A 23869-nucleotide genomic window follows, 5' to 3' on the forward strand; every position below is an offset into this window, starting at 1 on the left:
AACTGACACTGACAAGTAGGGTGACAGCAGTAAATGTACAGGAACTGTAGATAGTTGGTAAAGGAAATGCTTAATGTCTGTTACATAGGAGGGTAGGGTATGGGTAATAGGCTGAAGGTGTTGGGAGGACAGAGATAACCAGCCACAATGGGGGGGGGGGGGGGGTCACGGGTGGTTGGGTTTACAGTTTACATACTCCAGGAAACGTGTAGAAGGAAGGAGTGTAGGGAGTGGTGAGGGAGAACAGCAAGGAGATAGACAGAGGTTGTGGGATGGGCATAGGAATTGGAGGAGAGACTGAGGATCCTTTAAATTTTTGGAATAGGGTCACTGTGGCAGAGTTTGTAAAGTGACATATATGACATGTGGCAGAGTTCCTCCACTGCATAATTCCTGCCGTCCATAGCCACAGTGGTGAATCCTCTGACAACAGGTAATATTATAAGGTAAGGAATAGTTTTTAGGTGAATCAGAGATTGGTTTCCATGTTGAGAGATTTAGGGGATGATGGTGTGGCAAGGTGTCCAGGTTAGGGGATAATTGGGAGCAGTGGGGGAGAGTCAAGGTTAGGTGGAGGAGTAAATGTAGTAAGGCAGAGTAATATTGGTTTTGGATCAAATCTGAATGTTGTTGTTAATGTGAGAAAGTACTCCCATTGTAGGTATTTGAAGGAGAGGAGGTCTTCAACTGTCTCATGATGACTGAATTTAGGAATGATGTGAAAGGTAAGGCCCTTGGAAAGGATTGATAGTTCTGGGGACTGAGGCTTTGTTGCAGGTCTGTTTAGGGCAGCAGGAGAGTGTTTCTGAGGGTGTGGCATACATAGTATGTCTGTAAGGTATGGTTTGCTGGCTGTGAGTGTATGTGGGGAAGGTTTGATAGAGGCTCTTTTAGTGATGGTGGATAGTACCAGTCTGAGATGGGAGTATAAGGTGAACAGATTGGACAGTTTCTGATGTTGTGTTGTGCATGCAATACTGCTGTAGTTCCTAGAGGACAAGTGGTTCGATCTGGGAGATGGGATTCCAAAGCAAAAGGATTTTGCACATGGAGCAGAGATTGGGGTCTGTATCAGGGCCTGATTTATATGGTTTTGTCGGATTAAACTGGTGAGGGCTACGGACTAACAGAATTTCAACAGACAGAGGCAACTGTGAAAGCACAGTTAGCAACCGGAGATGGATAACGATTAAATTTCCCAGAGAATTAAAAAAATGCCATTGTTAGGTTCCTCTATAAGAAGAGGTGACTCCGCAGATGTTAGTATCTACTACCCAGTGTCACTGCTAATTTCACTTTTCTAACATTTTTGAGAAGGTAATGTACTCGAGAGTGGTGGGATCTTCTGTGATGATGACACTGATTGTGTCAGTCATAATATTGATTTGCAGAAGTTAAGTTTTTTATAGAATACATAGCTCAGTGCACATCTGGTGTAGTTCTTATTTATGAAACAGGAGGCAAGAAATTTTTCCTACACTGTTAAAGAAATAATAAAGAGGGATACCACCTTATTTGCTTGGGGAGAAATTACGGTGGTAATCCATAGGATCTGATCAGTAGCCCACTACTGTTTTTGTTTAATTTTCATGATCCACCATTTTATTCGAATCAGGAGGCAGGATCAGTCCTGCTTACAGATGATAAAAGCATAGTTGTGATGCCGAGCAAAGAAGCACCAACGGAGAAAACATTAAATGATGCATTTGTGAAAGTTACTGACTGATTCTGCAAAAAATGGGCTTTAAGGAAACTAAAAATGCAGCGCATACAGTTTTATACTGTCAAAAATGTTTCACATTCTGTTAATTGATTCTTCACCCCTTCTTGCTTGAATAACATACTAATAAATGAAAACCATGGCATTGCATATGTTCTACTAGATATTGTAGAACATGCGTAATATACTGCTTTTTATTTACTATTCCACATCTAAAAAACAAAGCATACCACCAAAAACAATAAAGTGGGTAGTAGAAGTTCTCAGTTCTTAGGAGTGAATACAGATGAAAAATTAAACAGGAAAAACCACACAGTAGGCCTGCTAAAATGTTTACATGTACGGTATGTTGCAAATGCCAATTCTCTAAACTTTCTCACTAGTCCACCCAGAAATTCCCATTTGAGTTTGTGGAGTATATCTGCAACAACTGTGCAATTGTGTGTTGATTGAACCTGTCAGTAACAAATCTAGCAGCACACATCTGAACTACTTTGATGTCATCCTTTAATCAGATACATCTCACACACACATGATCACTATCTCCTGCAGCTCTGGCAAGAATACAACTATTGCATTTAATGAAAACAGCAGTCTGAAGTGGGTCAGGGAGGGGAGAGGGTATGAGGATACAGGTGGGTGGAGAGAAGAGTGCTATCTGGAGGAGCGAGCAGGGATTAGAAAGCAGCTGGGCATAGCTGTCAGATACAACATTGGGAGACTGAAGTGGAGCAGAAAAGGAGAGGACCACAAAGTGGAAAAGCCTTGTGAGTGTATTGACAGAGATCGGCACATCATGAGGATGAGGGGACATAGATTGGGAGGAAGTGATACAACAGAGAGAGTGGAAACTGTTGGATGGAGGGTGTGGAGACAGTAGGTCATCATAGGTTAAGGACGGGATAATTTCAGGAGTGGAAACTGTATTTTAAGGATAACTATCTAGGCAGCTGAGAAAAGCAGTTGGTGGAGGAGAAACTCCAGATGGCCCAGGTTGTGAAGCAGCCTTTGAAATAAAGCACCTTCATGCTCAACTGCATATCGTGCCACAGCATGGTACACTTTGTTGTTGGTCACAGTTTGGCAGGTAGCTGCTTGGTAATAATACCAACATAACAAACTATGCAATGATTGCTGCAGAGCTGGTATATGACGTGGCTGCTTTCATAGGTGGCTCAGTCTCTGAAGGGGTAGATAAGCCAATGATGGGACTGGAATAGGAAGTGCTAGGTGGGTGGATTAGGCAGGGCTTGCACCTGTGTATTTCACAGAGATATGATTTCTGTGGCGAGGGCCTGAGACTGGGAGTCGCATAAGGACACTCTAGGATGTTTGGAGGCTGGGTTGACACTGGGACAACACTTAAGGGGGGATGGGAAGGACCCTGGGTAGGATGATCCTCATTTCAGGGCACAATGATAGATGACGAATGCCACAACCGAACTGTGCCACCCAGGAGCAAAATGGAACAGCCTGTGGCTGGACATAACACACTTGATTTCAATGGTTGCTTCACAACCCAGGCTATCTGGATACTCTCCACCACCAACTTTTCTGAAATGTTCACATGGGAGATATCCTTATGACACATTCTCCACTCACGAAATTATTCTAGCCCCAACCTACCATAATCTACTGGCCCCACACCCTCCATCAACGGTTTCTGGCCCCTTCTGTCCTACCACCTCCTCCCAATTCACGTCCCCTCACCCTCCTTGTGCAACACTCTCTGCCAACGCATCCACCAGTCTCTTCCCCTCTGCTTCCTGTTTCTGTCCCCCCCATCACCACCACTCCCCACTCACAGCCTTCCAACACTGCACCAGGCAGCCTTGTCCAGCCGCCTTCTAGTCCACGCTCGCTCCGCCACATAATGTTCTTCTCTCCCTCCAACTGTAGCCTGCTATCTATCTCCCTTTCCTGCCCCATTCCCAAGAGCTGCTTTCATTCAACACTCAACACAACACCTGCAGTCTGGCTAAGAGCAGCTGGAGGCAGCGGCCGTCTGCCTGCAGTGTGCCTGCTTGTGCAAATGTGTGTGTCTTTCTTTCTTTTCTAAAGAAGGCTTTGGCTGAAAGATATTGTTACGACTGTCTGTAATTAAACATGCCATCTTTATGGTTAGTAGCAATTTAATCTCAAACACTAGAGCAGAACTTGAGACTGTGTCTTACAAGTGTTCTGTATGAGGTCTTATACATCAGCTACACTTCTCAGGAATTCTCCCAATTAAGAGTAACTGCCTACTTTGAGGATATAGAAGGCAGTAATTTAACACATTCTACATATTTTAATTCATTCATTGGACAATATTCCGAGACAACTCGTCACTTATGGAAAAGGTATTCATTGCACAAAAGAAAGTAAACAGTAAAATGTGTGCGTTTCACATACCTACATTGTACAGACATCTCTTTATGCAGCTGGCTATATTATCCACAGCCTCACAGTATGTATATCACCCACAACAATTGTGATCAACAATCTACTTGAGTTCAAGAGTAGCAGAATTATTCACACATACAACACTACAAGAAAGAATGACCTGCATTACCTTTTAATGAATCTCAATACCTTTTAATGAATCTCAACTCTGGTGCAGGACGGAGCGAAATAAGTAGCTACTTAACTCTTAACATCCTACCCATGGAAATAAAAAGTCTGACAGATAGCAGAAGTGTTTTCCTCTCCAAAGAGGAATTCTTGGATTGAAATAATTAGTCATTTACACAGAAAAAAGCTGATAGCTGTCATGTAGCCATAGAAACAGTTCTTTCATTACAAAAAAAGCATTCTATGTTTGTTAGGGTGATACGTTCCATGTCATAATGTTTCCTGTGAATATGAATAAGAAACACACAACTAATTATTCTGAGCTTACCAGAAACAGACAGAAGTAGTTGCCATAGGTAGTCTGCTGTTGTCTAAGGTTGAAATATGTACATGAAGCGTGTGTGTGTGTGTGTGTGTGTGTGTGTGTGTGTGTGTGTGTGTGTGTGTGAAGAAGTTGCCACAGGACCACCCACATCAAAGGAACCAATATTAAAACGTGTCACCACTCGACCCTCTCCAAATCCAATGCAATTTGGCGTGAAGGTTCTATATTGTGTTTGATGGTTATATACCAAATTTCAGTCCAATATCTTCAGTGGTTCAATTTTTAGGGGTTATTAAACAGAGGCTACTCATCTTCCCATCACATACGAAGGTGCAAATGTGCCAAGTTTGCTAGGCTTTTTTAAAGTTCTACAAACATTTTGTCATTTGCTTTAATATACATAGACAACTTTTTATGCTGAATTACAGCATGGCAAAAATTAGGGATTTAGCCACACGTAAATATAGATAAAAGACAGTCACCCTGTCAACACATTATGCCAGTTCCCTCAATTTTCTCAATAGTGTTCCCCAAAAAGACTGTTGCGTTCCCTCCAGTGATATCCATCTGAGTTCCCGAAGCATCTCCGCAACACTTATGTTTTGTTCAAACAGACTGGTAACGAATCTACCAGCCCGCCTCTGAATTGTTTTGATGTTTTCCTTTAATCCAATCTGATACAGATCCCAAACATTTGTGAAGTACTCAAGAATAGGTCCCACCAGTGTCCTATGTGTGGTCTCCTTTACAGATGAACCGCACTTTCCTAAGATTTTCCCAATAAACCAAAGTCGACCATTCACCTTCCCTCCACTCAGCCGATTTTGTCCACAAATTACAAAAAGGACACTATTAGGGACCATAAAGAGCTATCTAAGGATGGGGTATACCAAATCCTCTGTCAATGTAGAAAGTAGCATATAGGTCAATTGATGCACACAGTAAAAAATTGTTGCTTTGAACACAAACAGTGCCCAGGCACGGGACAAGGAGGTGGGAGTTAGGGAAAGGGATTGGGTATCGGTGGCTAGTGGTTTGGAGAGAGGCCTGTTCTCTGGCTAGGAATGCAGGAAGGAGGGATGGAAGGTATATTAGCAGCCACTGGGAAGCAGCACACACTGAAGGTGAGACGAGTTGACAGGGGTTGACAGGCCTCATCCAGCTAAACTGCAGTCTCAAACCCTTCACCCAACAGTTTTCCCTTCCTCTGTCCTGTCAACCCCTTCCAATTCACATCCTCATGTCGCCCACAGCATGTGCCGCTTCCCATCGGTCGCTACCACTATACCTGCCACCCTCCCTCACACATTCCTAGCCGGCGAACCGGCCTGCCTCCGAGTCACTAGCCACACATCCCCAGTCCCAGTCCCTCTCCCTGCCTCCCCCTCCCTCTATCCACACCACCCAACACTATACCCACAAAAACCAGCCCACCTGCTGCTAAATAGCATTGGTACTGTTAGTCTAGCTGGTGCCATGTAGGGGCAAAGCCGTGCGTGTGTGTGTGTGTGTGTGTGTGTGTGTGCGCGTGTGTGTTCGTGTACTCTATCTCGTCAAAAGATAAGAGCAAAAGCTATCAAGTTTTTCTTATTTAGTTTAAGCCTATTGACAACTCAAGACATCTGCTTTTCAGTGAATGGTCTCCTTTAACCCTCAAGTAATCACTGTAAATATATATTTCAAAATTGTGCCTTTGCATAAACCAAATTTCACTAATCAGTAATAGTCAGTATGGAAAGGAAACATAATAGAAGGAATATGTCAAACTATGCATGGAATTCTTCATTTGTCTCGTAATATTGTCTGTAGTTGCTGTATAATATTTGAAAGGTATTTTAAATTTATCTCTGCAACTATAGGAGTTGTGAACAATGGTGGGGAAGTTTAGGCTCGTTCTGTGCACAAACGTCACACATTATCCAAAAACTAGTGAGCATTCAATAGTGTTCTGAGCGCTCTGCTGTGACTGTCATAGTCAATGACAACATTACATGTGATCATAATGAGTTATTGAACTTTTATTGCACCTGTTGTGAGTTATCAACAGTGTTGGTGGTGGTAAGCGGCAAATTCTACATAGGCAAGTGAGAGATATAATTTGCAGAAAACACACTTTTTTCAAAAGCGCAAAGCACCTCTATGCTCATACCACGACTGTTGTTTGGAACTGGTAACAATGTGAATGCCATCCATGCTTCTACTTGCATGAACCACCATCATTTATGAATCTGTCTACACAATAAAATACTTGTTTTTGGTACCAAACCTGTAGTGGTGCTACAGTATTTACTCGAATCTAAGCCGCACTCTTCTTCCGGTATTTGTAATCCAAAAAACTGCCTGCAGCTTAGAATCGAGTGCAAAGTAAACGTAAGTTCTGAAAAATGTTGGTAGGTGCCGCCGCAACTAACTTCTGCCGTCGAATATATGTACCACTACACAGGCACGCTTTGCAGGCACAAAGATAAATACTGGCGCCAAAACATCTGCGTCAGTAAATAAATTTAAAAAAAAAAAAGGTACAAGAATGTAAACATTATGCCATGTATTCTTTCGTGTTTGCTGCTATCCATGTATTCTTTCGTGTTTGCTGCTATCTCATTTAAATGCTGTCTGCCTAACAAACTAAGAAACTAGAGTGAGACAACAGCAAACTTGGAAGAATATACATATCATGTCATGTTTATATTCGTATTATTCTTATGGTGAATAGTGATACAGACAGAAATGAAGCACGGCAACTGACTAGATTTTTAAATCTAAGATGACTAATTTCTGTGCAGAATGTAATGTACTAAAGAGGTGTCTGCAAAGATTTTCAAACGGAGAAAAATGTTCACTAAACTCTCATTTAGAACATCTTCTATCATATGCAGTCTATTATTTGTTTCTTGTTGATCATTATCAAAGAAAGCAGCAGTGTAAGTAACAACAAATAGCAGTCTCTTGCCATTGTTTCGCTTATGAGACAATTCCTCTCTTTTTTTTATTGTAAGCAGTGGTAGCACGCACAAAAGCAAGCCATGCCGCGAGCGGTGACAGGTCATAAACACTCATTATCTGAATGCGACAAACAATGCACGACACAGTACAATAATGCATTTTCAGCTTAGAGTGACGTAAACACCTATAACAAAGAGAACGGCACTTATCAGATCAAAGCAAAATAAGCAATTGATTCAAACCAGACGAAGCACATTAAAAAGGAAGGATACCCGTATAAATACAGACGGAGCGCCTGACACACAGCAATGACTACTTCACAAAGCTTAACTGTTAAGATTACAACTCGAACCAAACTACTACAGCTGTATCTTCATCCATTCGACCTAAATTGTGTCTCACGTTACAATGGACCAACTTTGTTTCGATTTGGAGGTGTGGTCTAAAACTTTTCTCTCCCCTTGAATTTCGAGTCTCAAATTTCATGTGCGGTTTAGATTCGGGAAATTTTTTTCCCCTTTATTTCGAGTCATTTTTCAGGTGCGGCTTAGATTCAAGTAAATACGGTACATTGTGTTGTGTTTCACATCAAGAAATGCACAGTTCTGCAAAGCAATGTGGGATTAGGCCAGACTCATCACTGCCAAACAAAGAAATAGCTAAAAAATCATGCGAGCAGATGGCATTTGCTCATGTGAGTGAAAACTGGATATAAAATACCACCAATGATGACGTTTTATTTCAATAAAAGTGAAATGTGTTTAGTGACAAAAATACACATCTCTTTATAGCTGAAAGACACATGTAAAATATCTCCAATAATTAAAGAAATCTATTACTAGGGTAATCATTTATTATACAATAAAAAGTGTACTGAAGTATATTGCTACGATAATCATTTATTATACAATAAAAAGTTTATTGGAGTATGTTAATATGTAGAAAAAATACTAGAATGTTCTCTTTGGGAAAGGGGGTGGGAGTTGATCTACTTTAGGAAGACGCTAAATAAGGAACTGCAACCACTATTAATCACAACAGTCAACACTGGAACACAAGACTGGATGCAGCCACAATTTGCCTGAAGTCCAGAAAAAGACCCCAACATAAGCATTAAACCTAAAAAACATGGAAAATTTGTTTCGACGAATCTTCAAAAATACCATATTCCCTCTAGAAAAATGTGGACGTATAGTATTCCATGAACCAACTGCATTAACTGTTAATGCAAAAGTAAACATAGCAGTGAAAAGCATGAAAAACTTCACAATCTTTGGTATAGACTAAATACACTTAGACTTTTGGAAATCGAAGTAATTATTTTCATGTAAAATGACTAACTGAGCTCAACAGAAACATAACAAACAATTTGTATGAAGACCAGCACAAACATTTCTTTCTTCCAGAACAAGTGTGGCCCTCTAGAATGTGCCAACTACTCTCCAATTTGTCTTCTGCCAGATACAATGAAGAAATCTGAAAATCTTAAACACTACAATTTCACGTTCATATAATGTATGATTACATGATGATGGCGTCCTCTTGGGTAAAATATTCCGGAGGTAAAATAGTCCCCCATTCGGATCTCCGGGCGGGGACTACTCAAGAGGATGTTGTTATCAGGAGAAAGAAAACTGGCGTTCTACGGATCGGAGCGTGGAATGTCAGATCCCTTAATCGGGCAGGTAGGTTAGAAAATTTAAAAAGGGAAATGGATAGGTTGAAGTCAGATATAGTGGGAATTAGTGAAGTTCGGTGGCAGGAGGAACAAGACTTCTGGTCAGGTGACTACAGGGTTATAAACACAAAATCAAATAGGGGTAATGCAGGAGTAGGTTTAATAATGAATAGGAAAATAGGAATGCGTGTAAACTACTACAAACAGCATAGTGAACGCATTATTGTGGCCAAGATAGATACGAAGCCCACACCTACTACAGTAGTACAAGTTTATATGCCAAATAGCTCTGCAGATGACGAAGAAATTGAAGAAATGTATGATGAAATAAAAGAAATTATTCAGATTGTGAAGGGAGACGAAAATTTAATAGTCATGGGTGACTGGAATTCGAGTGTAGGAAAAGGGAGAGAAGGAAACATAATAGGTGAATATGGATTGGGGGACAGAAATGAAAGAGGAAGCCGCCTGGTAGAATTTTGCACAGAGCACAACATAATCATAACTAACACTTGGTTTAAGAATCATGAAAGAAGGTTGTATACATGGAAGTACCCTGGAGATACTAAAAGGTATCAGATAGATTATATAATGGTGGGCAGATGTGGACTCTGACCACAATCTATTGGTTATGACCTGTAGATTAAAACTGAAGAAACTGCCAAAAGGTGGGAATTTAAGGAGATGGGACCTGGATAAACTAAAAGAACCAGAGGTTGTACAGAGATTCAGGGAGAGCATAAGGGAGCAATTGACAGGAATGGGGGAAATAAATACAGTAGAAGAAGAATGGGTAGCTTTGAGGGATGAAGTAGTGAAGGCAGCAGAGGATCAAGTAGGTAAAAAGACGAGGGCTAGTAGAAATCCTTGGGTAACAGAAGAAATATTGAATTTAATTGATGAAAGGAGAAAATATAAAAATGCAGTAAGTGAAACAGGCAAAAAGGAATACAAACGTCTCAGAAATGAGATCGACAGGAAGTGCAAAATGGCTAAGCAGGGATGGCTAGAGGACAAATGTAAGGATGTAGAGGCCTATCTCACTAGGGGTAAGATAAATACCGCCTACAGGAAAATTAAAGAGACCTTTGGAGATAAGAGAACGACTTGTATGAATATCAAGAGCTCAGATGGAAACCCAGTTCTAAGCAAAGAAGGGAAAGCAGAAAGGTGGAAGGAGTATATAGAGGGTCTATACAAGGGCGATGTACTTGAGGACAATATTATGGAAATGGAAGAGGATGTAGATGAAGATGAAATGGGAGATATCATACTGCGTGAAGAGTTTGACAGAGCACTGAAAGACCTGAGTCGAAACAAGGCCCCCGGAGTAGACAATATTCCATTGGAACTACTGACGGCCGTGGGAGAGCCAGTCCTGACAAAACTCTACCATCTGGTGAGCAAGATGTATGAAACAGGCGAAATACCCTCAGACTTCAAGAAGAATATAATAATTCCAATCCCAAAGAAAGCAGGTGTTGACAGATGTGAAAATTACCGAACTATCAGTTTAATAAGTCACAGCTGCAAAATACTAACACGAATTCTTTACAGACGAATGGAAAAACTAGTAGAAGCCAACCTTGGGGAAGATCAGTTTGGATTCCGTAGAAACACTGGAACACGTGAGGCAATACTGACCTTACGACTTATCTTAGAAGAAAGATTAAGGAAAGGCAAACCTACGTTTCTAGCATTTGTAGACTTAGAGAAAGCTTTTGACAATGTTGACTGGAATACTCTCTTTCAAATTCTAAAGGTGGCAGGGGTAAAATACAGGGAGCGAAAGGCTATTTACAATTTGTACAGAAACCAGATGGCAGTTATAAGAGTCGAGGGACATGAAAGGGAAGCAGTGGTTGGGAAGGGAGTAAGACAGGGTTGTAGCCTCTCCCCGATGTTGTTCAATCTGTATATTGAGCAAGCAGTAAAGAAAACAAAAGAAAAATTCGGAGTAGGTATTAAAATCCACGGAGAAGAAATAAAAACTTTGAGGTTCGCTGATGACATTGTAATTCTGTCAGAGACAGCAAAGGACTTGGAAGAGCAGTTGAATGGAATGGACAGTGTCTTGAAAGGAGGATATAAGATGAACATCAACAAAAGCAAAACAAGGATAATGGAATGTAGTCTAATTAAGACGGGTGATGCTGAGGGAATTAGATTAGGAAATGAGGCACTTAAAGTAGTAAAGGAGTTTTGCTATTTGGGGAGCAAAATAACTGATGGTGGTCGAAGTAGAGAGGATATAAAATGTAGGCTGGCAATGGCAAGGAAAGCGTTTCTGAAGAAGAGGAATTTGTTAACATCCTGTATTGATTTAAGTGTCAGGAAGTCATTTCTGAAAGTATTCGTATGGAGTGTAGCCATGTATGGTAGTGAAACATGGAAGATAAATAGTTTGGACAAGAAGAGAATAGAAGCTTTCGAAATGTGGTGCTACAGAAGAATGCTGAAGATTAGATGGGTAGATCACATAACTAATGAGGAAGTATTGAATAGGATTGGGGAGAAGAGAAGTTTGTGGCACAACTTGACCAGAAGAAGGGATCGGTTGGTAGGACATGTTCTGAGGCATCAAGGGATCACCAATTTAGTACTGGAGGGCAGCGTGGAGGGTAAAAATCGTAGAGGGAGACCAAGAGATGAATACACTAAGCAGATTCAGAAGGATGTAGGTTGCAGTAGGTACTGGGAGATGAAAAAGCTTGCACAGGATAGAGTAGCATGGAGAGCTGCATCAAACCAGTCTCAGGACTGAAGACCACAACAACAACATAACATTGTACAAGGTGTATAAATGGACAAGGAAAACAAATTCCCGGATCTCCCGGTTAAAAATACATTTTCTCCCGGGTGAAAAAACACTTTTTCCATGTTAAATGACAGTATACTTTCCCTTGGAACTGTCGAACTTATCCCTTGAAGGGATATGGTTTTATACAGCAGCGTAGAATTTCCCGGCACTTTAGAAAACAAAACTCAGGGGGGAAAAAGAACATTTTGGAGAGATCTTTGATGTGCACCAACATGTACGCTGCATATTTTCATATTACGAAAAGTATAAATTCGAATTCCACCAACAGGAAACGTTAATGGTTTAAATTAATATACATAGTGTTGCTAAAAGAAAAACAGAGCTTTCGCATATAATATTTGTCTCAAAGATTAATAAGCTACAAGAGAAGCTAAGCTTTCACATATAATGTTGATCCGTTTAGCGCATGTTACACTTTACGATACATCACACAAATACGCAAGTAAAATTTTTGATACCCACATAAATCTCTGATCTTCTGTGTTCGAAATTCATCTAAATGACACGTCATCAAAGAGTTGATTTTTAAAAGAGAGCAAACGCTCTGCGATTTAAGAAATTCCGCGTACTCTCTCACACACAGTTCACCTTGCGTAAAAGGAAATTGACTTTGAAAATAACGCTTTTCGGACAACAATTCACAATATTTTCCCGAGACCTGTTAGAAATAGATTCATTTCAGCAGTTGCCAGATAAGAGGTGTCACCGCACTTGCGCAGCTACGGTGACATAGGAAGCCCGCAAGTTCGTACATGTAAACCATTAAAAGATCTTATGTCATGAAAGAAACACGACAAACGAGGATACTCCAAGAGTGTCGGAATTTCGTGAACCATACTAAAATGCATAGTTCGCCTTACAGTGCACATTCGTATGTCCAGATTCCCAATGAGGTAGGCCTCAACCTGATATGAAGCTTTCAATGTGGTTTTCGGGACATAAATTTTCTTGGAGTACCAGTACTGTATTATCTCATGTTTGGTTCTTTATTATGGCATAATGCCATATGTGCTAGAAGACAAAAACGTGCACTTGAAACGCAGCAAACAGATGAAATTAACCAATACTGTGGAATTAAACACTTCGTTTCAAATAAATTGACTGCCTCAGCAGGAAAGATTAATAAAAGCCAAATTTCTTTAGCAAAGCGACAAAAATAACTTTATTGTTCTGCAAGGTGATTAATGCTCGACTGTCAGAAAGGTGGAAATAAAATAAAAACTGAAACTAGTAACATATTTTAGCCTTCTGTAATTATGTGAATCACTTGATAGCTACCAGCCACAGAAATCTGTCTTTGCATTTGACATGAGAGCAGTACACGAAGAGGAAACACAAAAATCACTAAATGTAAACACGGGTCACGTGGAGACTACCACCCCCCCCCCCCCCCCCCAATAACTCCGACTGCTTTGCACATCAGAACATCAAAAATTAAAAGAAAAGACTTTTCAAAAATAAGTTCATTTTGTAGTGCACATCTTTCTGAAGAGTCTGATACATAAAACATACATCTTCGAGGAAATGTAAGACACATTATTTGGTCTTAAGTGTGTAGTGAGTGCCACGCCTCTTCAAACAACATTCTTATACCGCAGGTCACTTTATTTCGCTCTGTGGAACTCAAACGTGTATATTTTGTAACAGATGCCATCAAACTATTTCAGGACAGTGGAAATTAAAATGTTCTGTAGTGCCTCTCCTGCTCCCAGTTTGACGTCTTGCCCCTTACTTAAAAAAGGAAGGAAAGAAAAAGAAAACTCGCAATTAGTACTGGATAGGATTATTTGTAACCAGGAGAACAAGAACTCTTCAGAAAATCTGGACTCTTTATTGCCTATCAGCTAATAACTTGCTCTTCTGTGTGACAAAATTACATATAGGATACCTAAAACCAGTAAAGACAAGGGACAGGCAAGACAGTACACATTTCTTCAATCCTTAGGTCCTAGCGATTTTTCTATCTAATCTTGCTACAGTTTTACATGGCGTGCTTTCCTTTCTGAGAAAGAACTATTACCTTATCAAAGTTCGTCAAATGTTTTGCTACATGAAAAATAGAAATGTCGTTGTCTAATACTGAAAATGCTGTTAATGCAAATAGTACCCAAGACTGGTGTGGTTTCTTGATCTGATAACATCTATTTTGTCAATGTGTGCTGGATAAAACAAAATAGGTCTTTGCAGGAAAGTTTATTTCTAGATGTGACGAGGATTCCTCTGGCAGAGACATCACGTACACTATGCACGCATTCAAAATTGAACTTATAAATCATTCAGAAATCAACTTAAAATGTGTTCAAAAACCAGCATGGGAGCATTTCAAAATCATATGAATAATCGATAGACCGGCGTGCCGCTAGATGCTAGGTGCTTTGTGAAACAAAGTTTTTTCCCTCAAGAATATGAATTTGCCCCCTTCCCCCGCAATTGCCGCCCGGTTCATATACCCCGGTTTGCCGCCGCCACCCCCCACTAGATCCGGGCCTGCTGCGCACGCGTGAATCTGGCGACTTGGGCGCGCCACTAAAATTTTTCTGGGTATCATGTGGCTGGTTGCTGCTACTGCTACTTACTCAGCCAACAGCCACATTTCTGTAGCCAGAAGAGGGAGACTCAACAGCGCATCTGCATGAGCCCACTTGTTACTGATTAAATGATTCTAATGTAAACAGCTATGCCGTCATGCTCATCGGAGGCAATTTGTTGTTATGAAGCATTGCATAGTCTTCCGAAAGCCTTTGACACATTTTGCTATTCACAGACGTTTGTACGAGCACTTTGTTATCATATATTATATGGCACATTTCCTTTGGAATTTAAGTTTTATTTTCGTTTTTTTCTCTCGTTCATGTTTTAATGCTGCAGTATAATTCTGCAGTAGCGGGATACAGTAATATCCTTTGTTACAGTAGCGGTTCTTACCAGTCAAAACTACAAAAATTTAACTGAAAACTGAAGCAACAAAAAAAAATCCCCAGAATTCTAAAAAAAATCCCAGGTTTTTCCTGGTTTTCTCCTGGATGAAAAAATTCCCAGGTTTTTCCTGGATCTCCTGGTTGTCCCGGGTCGTATACACACTGTTGTACCAATCAGTGTACATACACGCTCCATTAGACAATGAGCATTTCCCTAAGGAGGTATGATACCAACAACACTATCTACTAAAGGATTTGGAGCATCTCGAATTGAGGAAAAAACTATGATGGACTGGCTTAATGGGAAGGGTGACATATTCTAAGATCAGCACCTCTTTTTGTAACAATACTATACCCATCCTAGAAACCCTATAATGACAAAACACTTGGGGAAGTAGAAGTTAATGAAGAAGTGTGTTTAGTTTTATCTATTTATTTATTATACATTTATTTATTGTTTTGTGGGACCATATTAAGGAGAAGTTTCCATGGTCATGGAATGAGTCAATACATGAAATTATAACACGATTGTAGAAACAGATTAAATGAAATATAAGAAACATATTCAGGCGACAAGTCGTAAGTTTAAATAAAGAAAATCAACAATGTAACACTGGAATTTGCTTAATTTTTTAGCTCTTCCAGGAGCTCCTCGACAGAATAGAAGGAGTGAGCCATGAGGAAACTTTTCAGTTTAGACTTAAAAGTGTTTGGGCTACTGCTAAGATTTTTGAGTTCTTGTGGTAGCTTATTGAAAATGGATGCAGCAGAATACTGCACTCTTTTCTGCACAAGAGTCAAGGAAGTGCATTCCACATGCAGATTTGATTTCTGCCTAATATTAACTGAGTGAAAGCTGCTAAATCTTGGGAATAAGCTAATATTGCTAACAACAAACGACATTAAAGAAAATATATACGGCGAGGGCAATGTCTAAATTCCCAGACTATTGAATAGGGGGTCGACAAGAGGTTTTCAAACTTACACCACACATAGCTCGAACAGCCCGTTTTTGAGCCAAAAATACCCTTTTTGAATCAGAAGAATTACCCCAAAAAAAAATACCATATGACATAAGCGTATGAAAATATGCGAAGTAGACTAATTTTCGTGTTGAAATATCACTCATTTCAGATACTGTTCTAATGGTAAATACAGTAGCATTTAGTTTCTGAACAAGATCCTGAACATGGGCTTTCCACAACAGCTTACTATCTATCAGAACGCCTAGGAACTTGAACTGTTCCGTCTCACTTATAATATGCCCGCTCTGTCTGATCAAAATATCAGTTCTTGTTGAATTGTGAGTTAGAAACTGTAAAAACTGAGTCTTACTGTGATTTAGCATCAAATTATTTTCCACAAGCCATGAACTTATTTCATGAACTACATCATTTGATACTGTTTCAATATTACACACAAGATCCTTCACTACCAAGCTGGTGTCATCAGCAAACAGAAATATTTTTGAATCACCTGTAATACTAGAAGGCATATCATTTATATAAATAAGAAACAGCAGTAGCCCCAGCACCGACCGTTGGGGAACGCCCCACTTAACAGTGCCCCATTGGGACTGAACATCACTACCACTCTCAATATTGCGGAGAATTACCTTCTGCTTTCTGTTCTTAAAGTAAGAGGCAAACCAATTGTAAGCTACTCCCCTTACTCCATAATGGTCCAACTTCTGCAGTAACATATTGTGGTCAACACAGTCAAAAGCCTTTGTTAAATCAAAGAAAACACCTAATGTTCGCAGCCTTTTATTTAATGCGTTCAGAACCTCACAGAGAAAAGAGAATATAGCATTTTCAGTTGTTAAGCCATTTCTAAAACCAAACTGTACATTTGACAGCAAATTATGTGAATTTAAATGCTCCAGTAACCTTGTATATACAACCCTCTCGATAACTTTAGCAAACACTGATGGCATAGAAATAGGTCTAGAATTGTCAACATTATCCCTGTCTCCCTTTTTATAAAGTGGCTTCACTACCGAGTACTTTAATCGGTCAGGAAACCGACCACTCCTAAAGGAAAAGTTACAGATATGGCTAAGTACTGGGCTAACATACATAGAACAATACTTCAGTATTCTGCTAGATACCCCGTCATATCCATGAGAGTTCTTGGTCTTTAGTGATTTAATTATTAACTCAATCTCCCTCAAGTGGAGTGTGGAGATGGGGGGGGGGGGGGGGGGGGGGGAGGGATTTATGTGTGTATGGCAGTGGGATGGGGGGGGGGGGGATTTATGTGTGTATGGCAGTGGCTCACTGGAAAAGTTTATTTTAATATGCTGGTTTTTCCACATAGATTTTGCATTAAAGCTTGACATACTAGACTCCTGTGACCCCAGCCACTTGAAGTAAATAACACAATATGAACAGTACAGCCAAAACAAAAATAAATTATTACTGATTTCTTTTAATTAATAAATGTTACATGATTAGTATTCAAAGCAACACTTTCATACTGTAAAATTAGTGATAAATCTTGGCATGTGCAGTTACCTTAAAACATGATGCCCTGTATAGAAGTTGTACCACATGACCAATGCTTGTCTTTGAAGCTTGGGGGAAAGTGAGGTTCTAAGCGTTGCACAACAAACATTACAAGCACTTTTCTTGACAAGGCTGAACCATCTTCCAATGCAAGCAGAACTAGTTTCAGAACTTCTTCTTGCATAGCTGAAAAATACAAACAGGACATTCATACACTACCTGTAAATAGATCACAAAAATGTATACCTTGTCATAAATTCAGATAAAACAAATGCTAGTGCAAAAAAGTTTCTCTTTACATATGAGCAAAATGCAAACCTGGACCCAAAAATTGGCATCCACGTGCACGCACAGCTGCCCATAAGTTAGCAGACAATTGCTGAGGATTTTGATGCTGTAGTATTAGTTCTGTGACAGTGCGCTCGCCGAAGTGAACGAGCAGCTCGCATTGCCCTTGACCGGCCCTCTTCTTCCATCAACTGGCAATTTATAAGTGTCACCAGTTTTCGCTGCATGGGCCTTGAAAGCACACTTGTGCCACCATTTCCATTCCCTGCAGATATAACAAAAATAAATAATATTGCAATTACAATATGTTAAAAAGTACCACTATATTGCAAAACAGTGCATCCGAACATAACATTTACATACTGTGACTATGTGCATCAACTACTTCTATAACTATTTACAGAAAAGCAGAACGTCAAATTTACAAGTGATTGTTTTAGCTGCCAAGCAAAGACATAGAAACATAAAATACATCAGTAATAGCAGCATAAAATACTGATGGTCACATAGAACAAGAAACATCAGAAAACAAACATTTCAGTTCAGAAAGTCAAACTCAATATAGTAAACATGCATAATGAAAATCAGAAGACTGATGCAAACATGAATGACGAATACAAGTTTTCGGAATACATGCAAATGTAATGAGCTTGAGAAGAACTCTCAGTGCTGAGGATTTTTTTTAAAAATAGGAAGAGTCGTCCCACAAACAGTTAGTTACATGTCTGGCTCATCAAACATGTAAACTGCCAAAATGCCATGGGCTTAAAAGAACTGCATTAGGTCATAAAGAAAATAAATCGCAAAGTGTTGCAGAAGAAAAAACAATGGCAATGCATATCCCAGATGAAGATGAAATGGGAGATATGATACTGCGTGAAGAGCTTGACAGAACACCGAAAGACCTAAGTTGAAAGAAGGCCCCGGGAGTAGACAACATACCATTAGAACTACTGTCACGCTTGGGAGAGCCAGTCCTGACAAAACTCTACCATCTGGTGAGCAAGATGTATGAGACAGGCGAAATTCCCTCAGACTTCAAGAAGAATCTAATAATTCCAACCCCTAAGAAAGCAGGTGTTGACAGACGTGAAAATTACCGAACTATCAATATAATAGAGGGAAACATCCCACGTGGGAAAAAATATATCTAAAAACAAAGGAGATGTGACTTACCAAACGAAAGCGCTGGCAGGTTGATAGATACACAAACAAACACAAACATACACACAAAATTCAAGCTTTCGCAACCAACGGTTGCTTCATCAGGAAAGAGGGAAAGAGAGGGAAAGACGAAAGGATGTGGGTTTTAAGGGAGAGGGTAAGGAGTCATTCCAAGCCCGGGAGCGGAAAGACTTACCTTAGGGGGAAAAAAGGACAGGTATACACTTGCATACACACAGATATCCATCCGCACATACACAGACACAAGCAGACATTTGTAAAGGCAAAGAGTTTGGGCAGAGATGTCAGTCGAGGCGGAAGTACAAAGCCAAAGATGTTGTTGAATGACAGGTGAGGTATGAGTGGCGGCAACTTGAAATTAGCGGAGGTTGAGGCCTGGCGGGTAACGAGAAGAGAGGATATACTGAAGGGCAAGTTCCCATCTCCGTAAAAAAAGACATATGCTCCAGTACATGACAATGGAACAGTCACAAAAACCAATCTAAAAAGAAGTGGAAGAACCGGAATACAAACTGAAGAAGACAAACCAAAACTACAATCCTATGCCAACAAAAGTCAATGAAATACCCAATGCTGAAAACAGCATAAACAGTTTAGTTACTTATGGATCATTCTTATTTGCAGATAAAGTAACTGAAAGATGACTCTCAGCGGGTATTCATAAAACAGCATTAACATAAAGGCATACACAGAACTGAATTTGAAGTACTATCTGTGAAACAAAATCATAATACACAGATCAAGACTATATTATTACATCTATGATTCATAAACTATTAGTATTCACAGAAATTTATCTGGGGAAGGCATTAGAGATAAAAATGCCATTTTTTACATAATTGAGATGGTGAACTGGAAAAAATGTCAAACTACAACAATTAAATATTACATCCAACACAGAAAACTCATTACATCCCAGGACTTGACATTTATCCACTTGATATATATTGAACTTTAATTACTCTGAAATTAACAGGTAGGCATTATTTCATGAGTATATACTACTTTATTATTTTTTATATTATAAAAACAATTATTTCTTATTTTCTAAACTTCATGACCAGACTTATGTTCCCAGATGATTAAATCCAGCAAATATCCACCAATATAATCAACAACTTAGGAAATAAAGATAGAAAATATTCACAGAAGTCTTTTTATTCATATATCAACAACGTTAAGATGACACTGTAAATTAAAAAATTAGAGCAGTTTATATCAACAAACATAACCAAGTAAATCAAGTATGGGGCTACTGTTGCTCAGAAGTGAAAAACCAAATTAAACTTTAAAAAAGATGCTTATTCCACTATTATGCAACACATAATACCTTATGTAGATACAAGAATCAACATACAGTTATGTCAATGGACATGTCGCACTATTTTCATGTCTCCTATTTTTTGACAGAGTCGAGTGGAATTAATCTGGCATTCATACTGTATTATATTATTCAAAGTACACAATGTGAACATTCTTTCTAGTTAAAGAGTTAATATTTTTGTACACTTAGTCAAGTTTCCAACTTTCATATTTGGATTCTTCCTTTAGTTTACAAAATATGACAATGTTCCATAGTTATCTGCTGCTTCTGTGATCCATACCAGACGAAAATGGTTTTAGGTACAGAGCAAGTTCCTCTATGCATTTTTTTGCTTGTAAATAATGTTCCAAGTCCTCTTCTGTAAGGTGCTTAATGTTGCCACTCCCTTCGCTTTCTGGAATGCTTGCACCCACTAACTGCAGCAGTGCAAAATTTACAGGTAGATTTTCAATTTCGGTATTGATGCCTGTCTGTAACAGAAAGAACACAAAAAATACCTGTTAAGAATAACATTAAACAATAAGCCATATAGGTATTACACTTGGAAAGTTATACTGAAACCAAGTTAAAGATATAATCAACAATTGTTTAACAACACATTACATAGAGTACATAAGCAATCACAATAAAATAAATAAGTACCGGACAATGGAGGAACAGAAACGAACATACAATGTGGAAAACACTGGAAAATTGTGAGGATTCAAATGGTTCAAATGGCTCTGAGCACTATGAGACTTAACTGCTGAGGTCATCAGTCCCCTAGAACTTAGAACTACTTAAACTTAACTAACCTAAGGACAACACATCCATGCCCGAGGCACCATTCGAACCTGCAACCGTAGCGGTCGCACGGCTCCAGACTGTAGCGCCTAGAACAGCTCGGCCACTCCGGCCGGCTATTGTGAGGATTAAGTGGAGTTTAGATGAGGGGAAGTATTGGTCTGTGTGTGATCACAGAGTTGCCACAAGTTTCCCCAAGTGGTATTCCCTGGTTTCTAGACAAGTTTTAGCATTTTTCCCTGACAAATTTTGAGATCTAAAGTATAAGCAAAGACATAAGTTACAAAAATTTAAGGATTTCTGTATTTCTAAACATGTGAGAAAAAATCTTAAGTACTAAATCAACATCTTTTGTAATAGATTGTTTTTAGGTGGAGAAAACAAGCCTAATGGTATGTATGTTTCATTAAGACCACTTATGTTATTTGATTTCAATAAAATGAAACATATTTGGTGACAAAAATACACATTTCATTGGTGTCACAAGACAGATTTAAAATACCTTCACTGATTTCAGAAATAATCTCACAAAAAAGTAGGCCTCTTGAAAGAAGTGCAGGGAAGAGTTGTGTAAATCAACACTATAAGTGACTGCCAATAAAATATTGGTTCTGCTATGTCCGTTATTGTCGGTTATTACCCACTGTGTTATGTCCATTATTTTAAAGGTATTGTGTGGTTCTGCTTTCAAGAAATATGTGAATACATAGCGAACGAACTGCCAGCGAAGGCCACAATTTTCTTCTTCTTATTGTCCATACTTCGTAATATATAAACTACTTTCAAAATGCCAAAATTCATTAGAATGCATAAAATGTCTATAAAACGCCACACTATACAATGTGTTTGTGGTGAGACAGCCACAGTTCCTGAAATCCATCGCCCATGGCCTCTGGCCCACCAAGGAGCACCATAGTCCTGGGTCCACGAAAATCCGCTGCATTATGCCACACACAAACAGACCTGGGCTGCGGGCAGATTGGTGACACTGGATTCAACGGGCAGAGCCTGCACATTAGTGGGAAACAATGGGCTTCAGATCGGCAAGCCCAATCCGTTATAGATACCTACAGAAATGACCTGCAGTTTTGGCCCGTCATGGAAGTCCACTCATGTGTTTGGCTATTCACATGTTCAGACACCATGTTGATGAAATGAGACCGTTGAGATGAATCCATACAACAGATAACTTGCATTAATGCTCTGACAATTAATACTAATGAGGATAAGTAGCAAATCACCGAATAGATGATCACTGAGCCGCAGACAGGCATGCTCCTACAATTAATTTTTGGCCATAGCCTTTGTCAGAAAATGAGAGCACACACACATTCACACAATCAGTCAGATAAAACTCATGCAAACACGACCACCGTATCCAGCCACTGCAACAACAGCCTCTGAGAATCAGACCCAAACAAACCACTCCTCACGCCTCCCTGCCTCTTATCAGAAACTGCTAGGTTAGTGGCAAGAAGTGATGGCAGTAAGAATGAGGGAGTAGTAGAGAAGTGGCAGATGTACTCAGCTGCGCCCAGCCAGTGACAATACATGACATCTCAGTAAACAATCCATTTCATCTACTGAGACAAAAAAACGAGATTTTTCCAGTGTTTTTTTTCCTTTTTTCTTTTTCCAAATTTCCCTGACACGTTTGAAATTTCCTGATTTCCAGAACTTGTGGCAACCCTTGATCATTTCATTTTAAATCAGAACTGTGGGCCAGATGTTTGTTGATTTCCAGGGTTTCCAACATGTTGAACTTTTGGCCTCTGTCTGCTAAGTGAAAGGCATAGGGCTGTGGCTGGTAGTTGTGGTCCTCACTAAGCATATGCTTAGCAAATGTGGAGTCATAATTCTGCAACTTCCACCTGCTTTCATGTCACCCAACCTAGATGCTAAGTCTCTGCCTGGCTGACCAATATAAAACTTATCAAAATGAGGACAAGTAATTTTGTATATCCAACTGTTGACTAGCATCTGGGTCCTATCTTCGCTATTGAACATACACTGAGGTGCGGTATTCCTCACTTAGTAGGAAATCCTATAGTTGCATGATTCTGTGTTTTGTTGAACTCTGCAATTCCTGTCCTAGGTATGGGATTGTATACCACTTCCTACAGACACTGCAAGGAGCAGCAGAAGGAGCATAGAGAAGGGGTATAATTTTCAATTTTGGTTTCCTATGTAAGATATGGGCAGGTGGGGTGAGCTGAAGGCATTGGTTGACACAACAATTATTATTATGTCTAACTCTGCTTTGAAATATTCTTTGGACATAAGAACAGATATGAGACAGTGTGCCACTGAGTGGAAGGATACATGTTAGTGTGTTATTGGGTGTTGTGATCAAAAGGATATTATTGTGTCTGTATTGTAGTTTGACTAAAAATTTTGAAGCAAGTTGTTCATGTACTGTCAGTGGTTGAATCTAGGAAGTTTATGGATATGTGAACTGAATATAAGTTATGAAAAAAATGCAATGAGCTGTCTTGCAGTGCCTGACTGCATCCACAGATTTACATATCTGAACCAGTATTTAATATTTGCATTCAGAGGTTCTTCATAAAAAAAAAAAAAAAAGTTCAAAATTGTCTCTGAATAGTTCAGCTAAAAGTAAAATTATCACTTAATAAATCTCTTAGATATATAGGAAATGATTGCCAGTTTTGTTTGTATATCAAAGGGTGTTTTGTTTGTATATCGAAGTGTATACACGGGAGGGGGGGAAGTGGATTTTTCCCGAATTCCTCAGTTTAAAAAACACTTTTTCTTAGATGAAAACAAACTTCTCTGGGTCAAAATGCACTATACCCTAGACATT

At 39.4% G+C, this 23869-nt stretch overlaps 1 protein-coding gene across 1 annotated transcript in view; it reads right to left on the bottom strand.

Moving 5' to 3' along the window:
- The window catches only part of LOC124794997 (roquin-1), a 251544-nt gene that overhangs the window by 177657 nt on the left and 50018 nt on the right, over positions 1 to 23869 (bottom strand). Inside the window, 5 exon segments of the mRNA XM_047258752.1 lie at positions 17475 to 17543; positions 17545 to 17651; positions 17784 to 17892; positions 17894 to 18018; positions 20543 to 20732. Coding sequence (XP_047114708.1) covers positions 17475 to 17543; positions 17545 to 17651; positions 17784 to 17892; positions 17894 to 18018; positions 20543 to 20732 — 600 coding nt within the window.

This window comes from Schistocerca piceifrons, chromosome 4 (assembly GCF_021461385.2).
Source record: "Schistocerca piceifrons isolate TAMUIC-IGC-003096 chromosome 4, iqSchPice1.1, whole genome shotgun sequence".
Lineage (NCBI taxonomy): Eukaryota > Metazoa > Arthropoda > Insecta > Orthoptera > Acrididae > Schistocerca > Schistocerca piceifrons.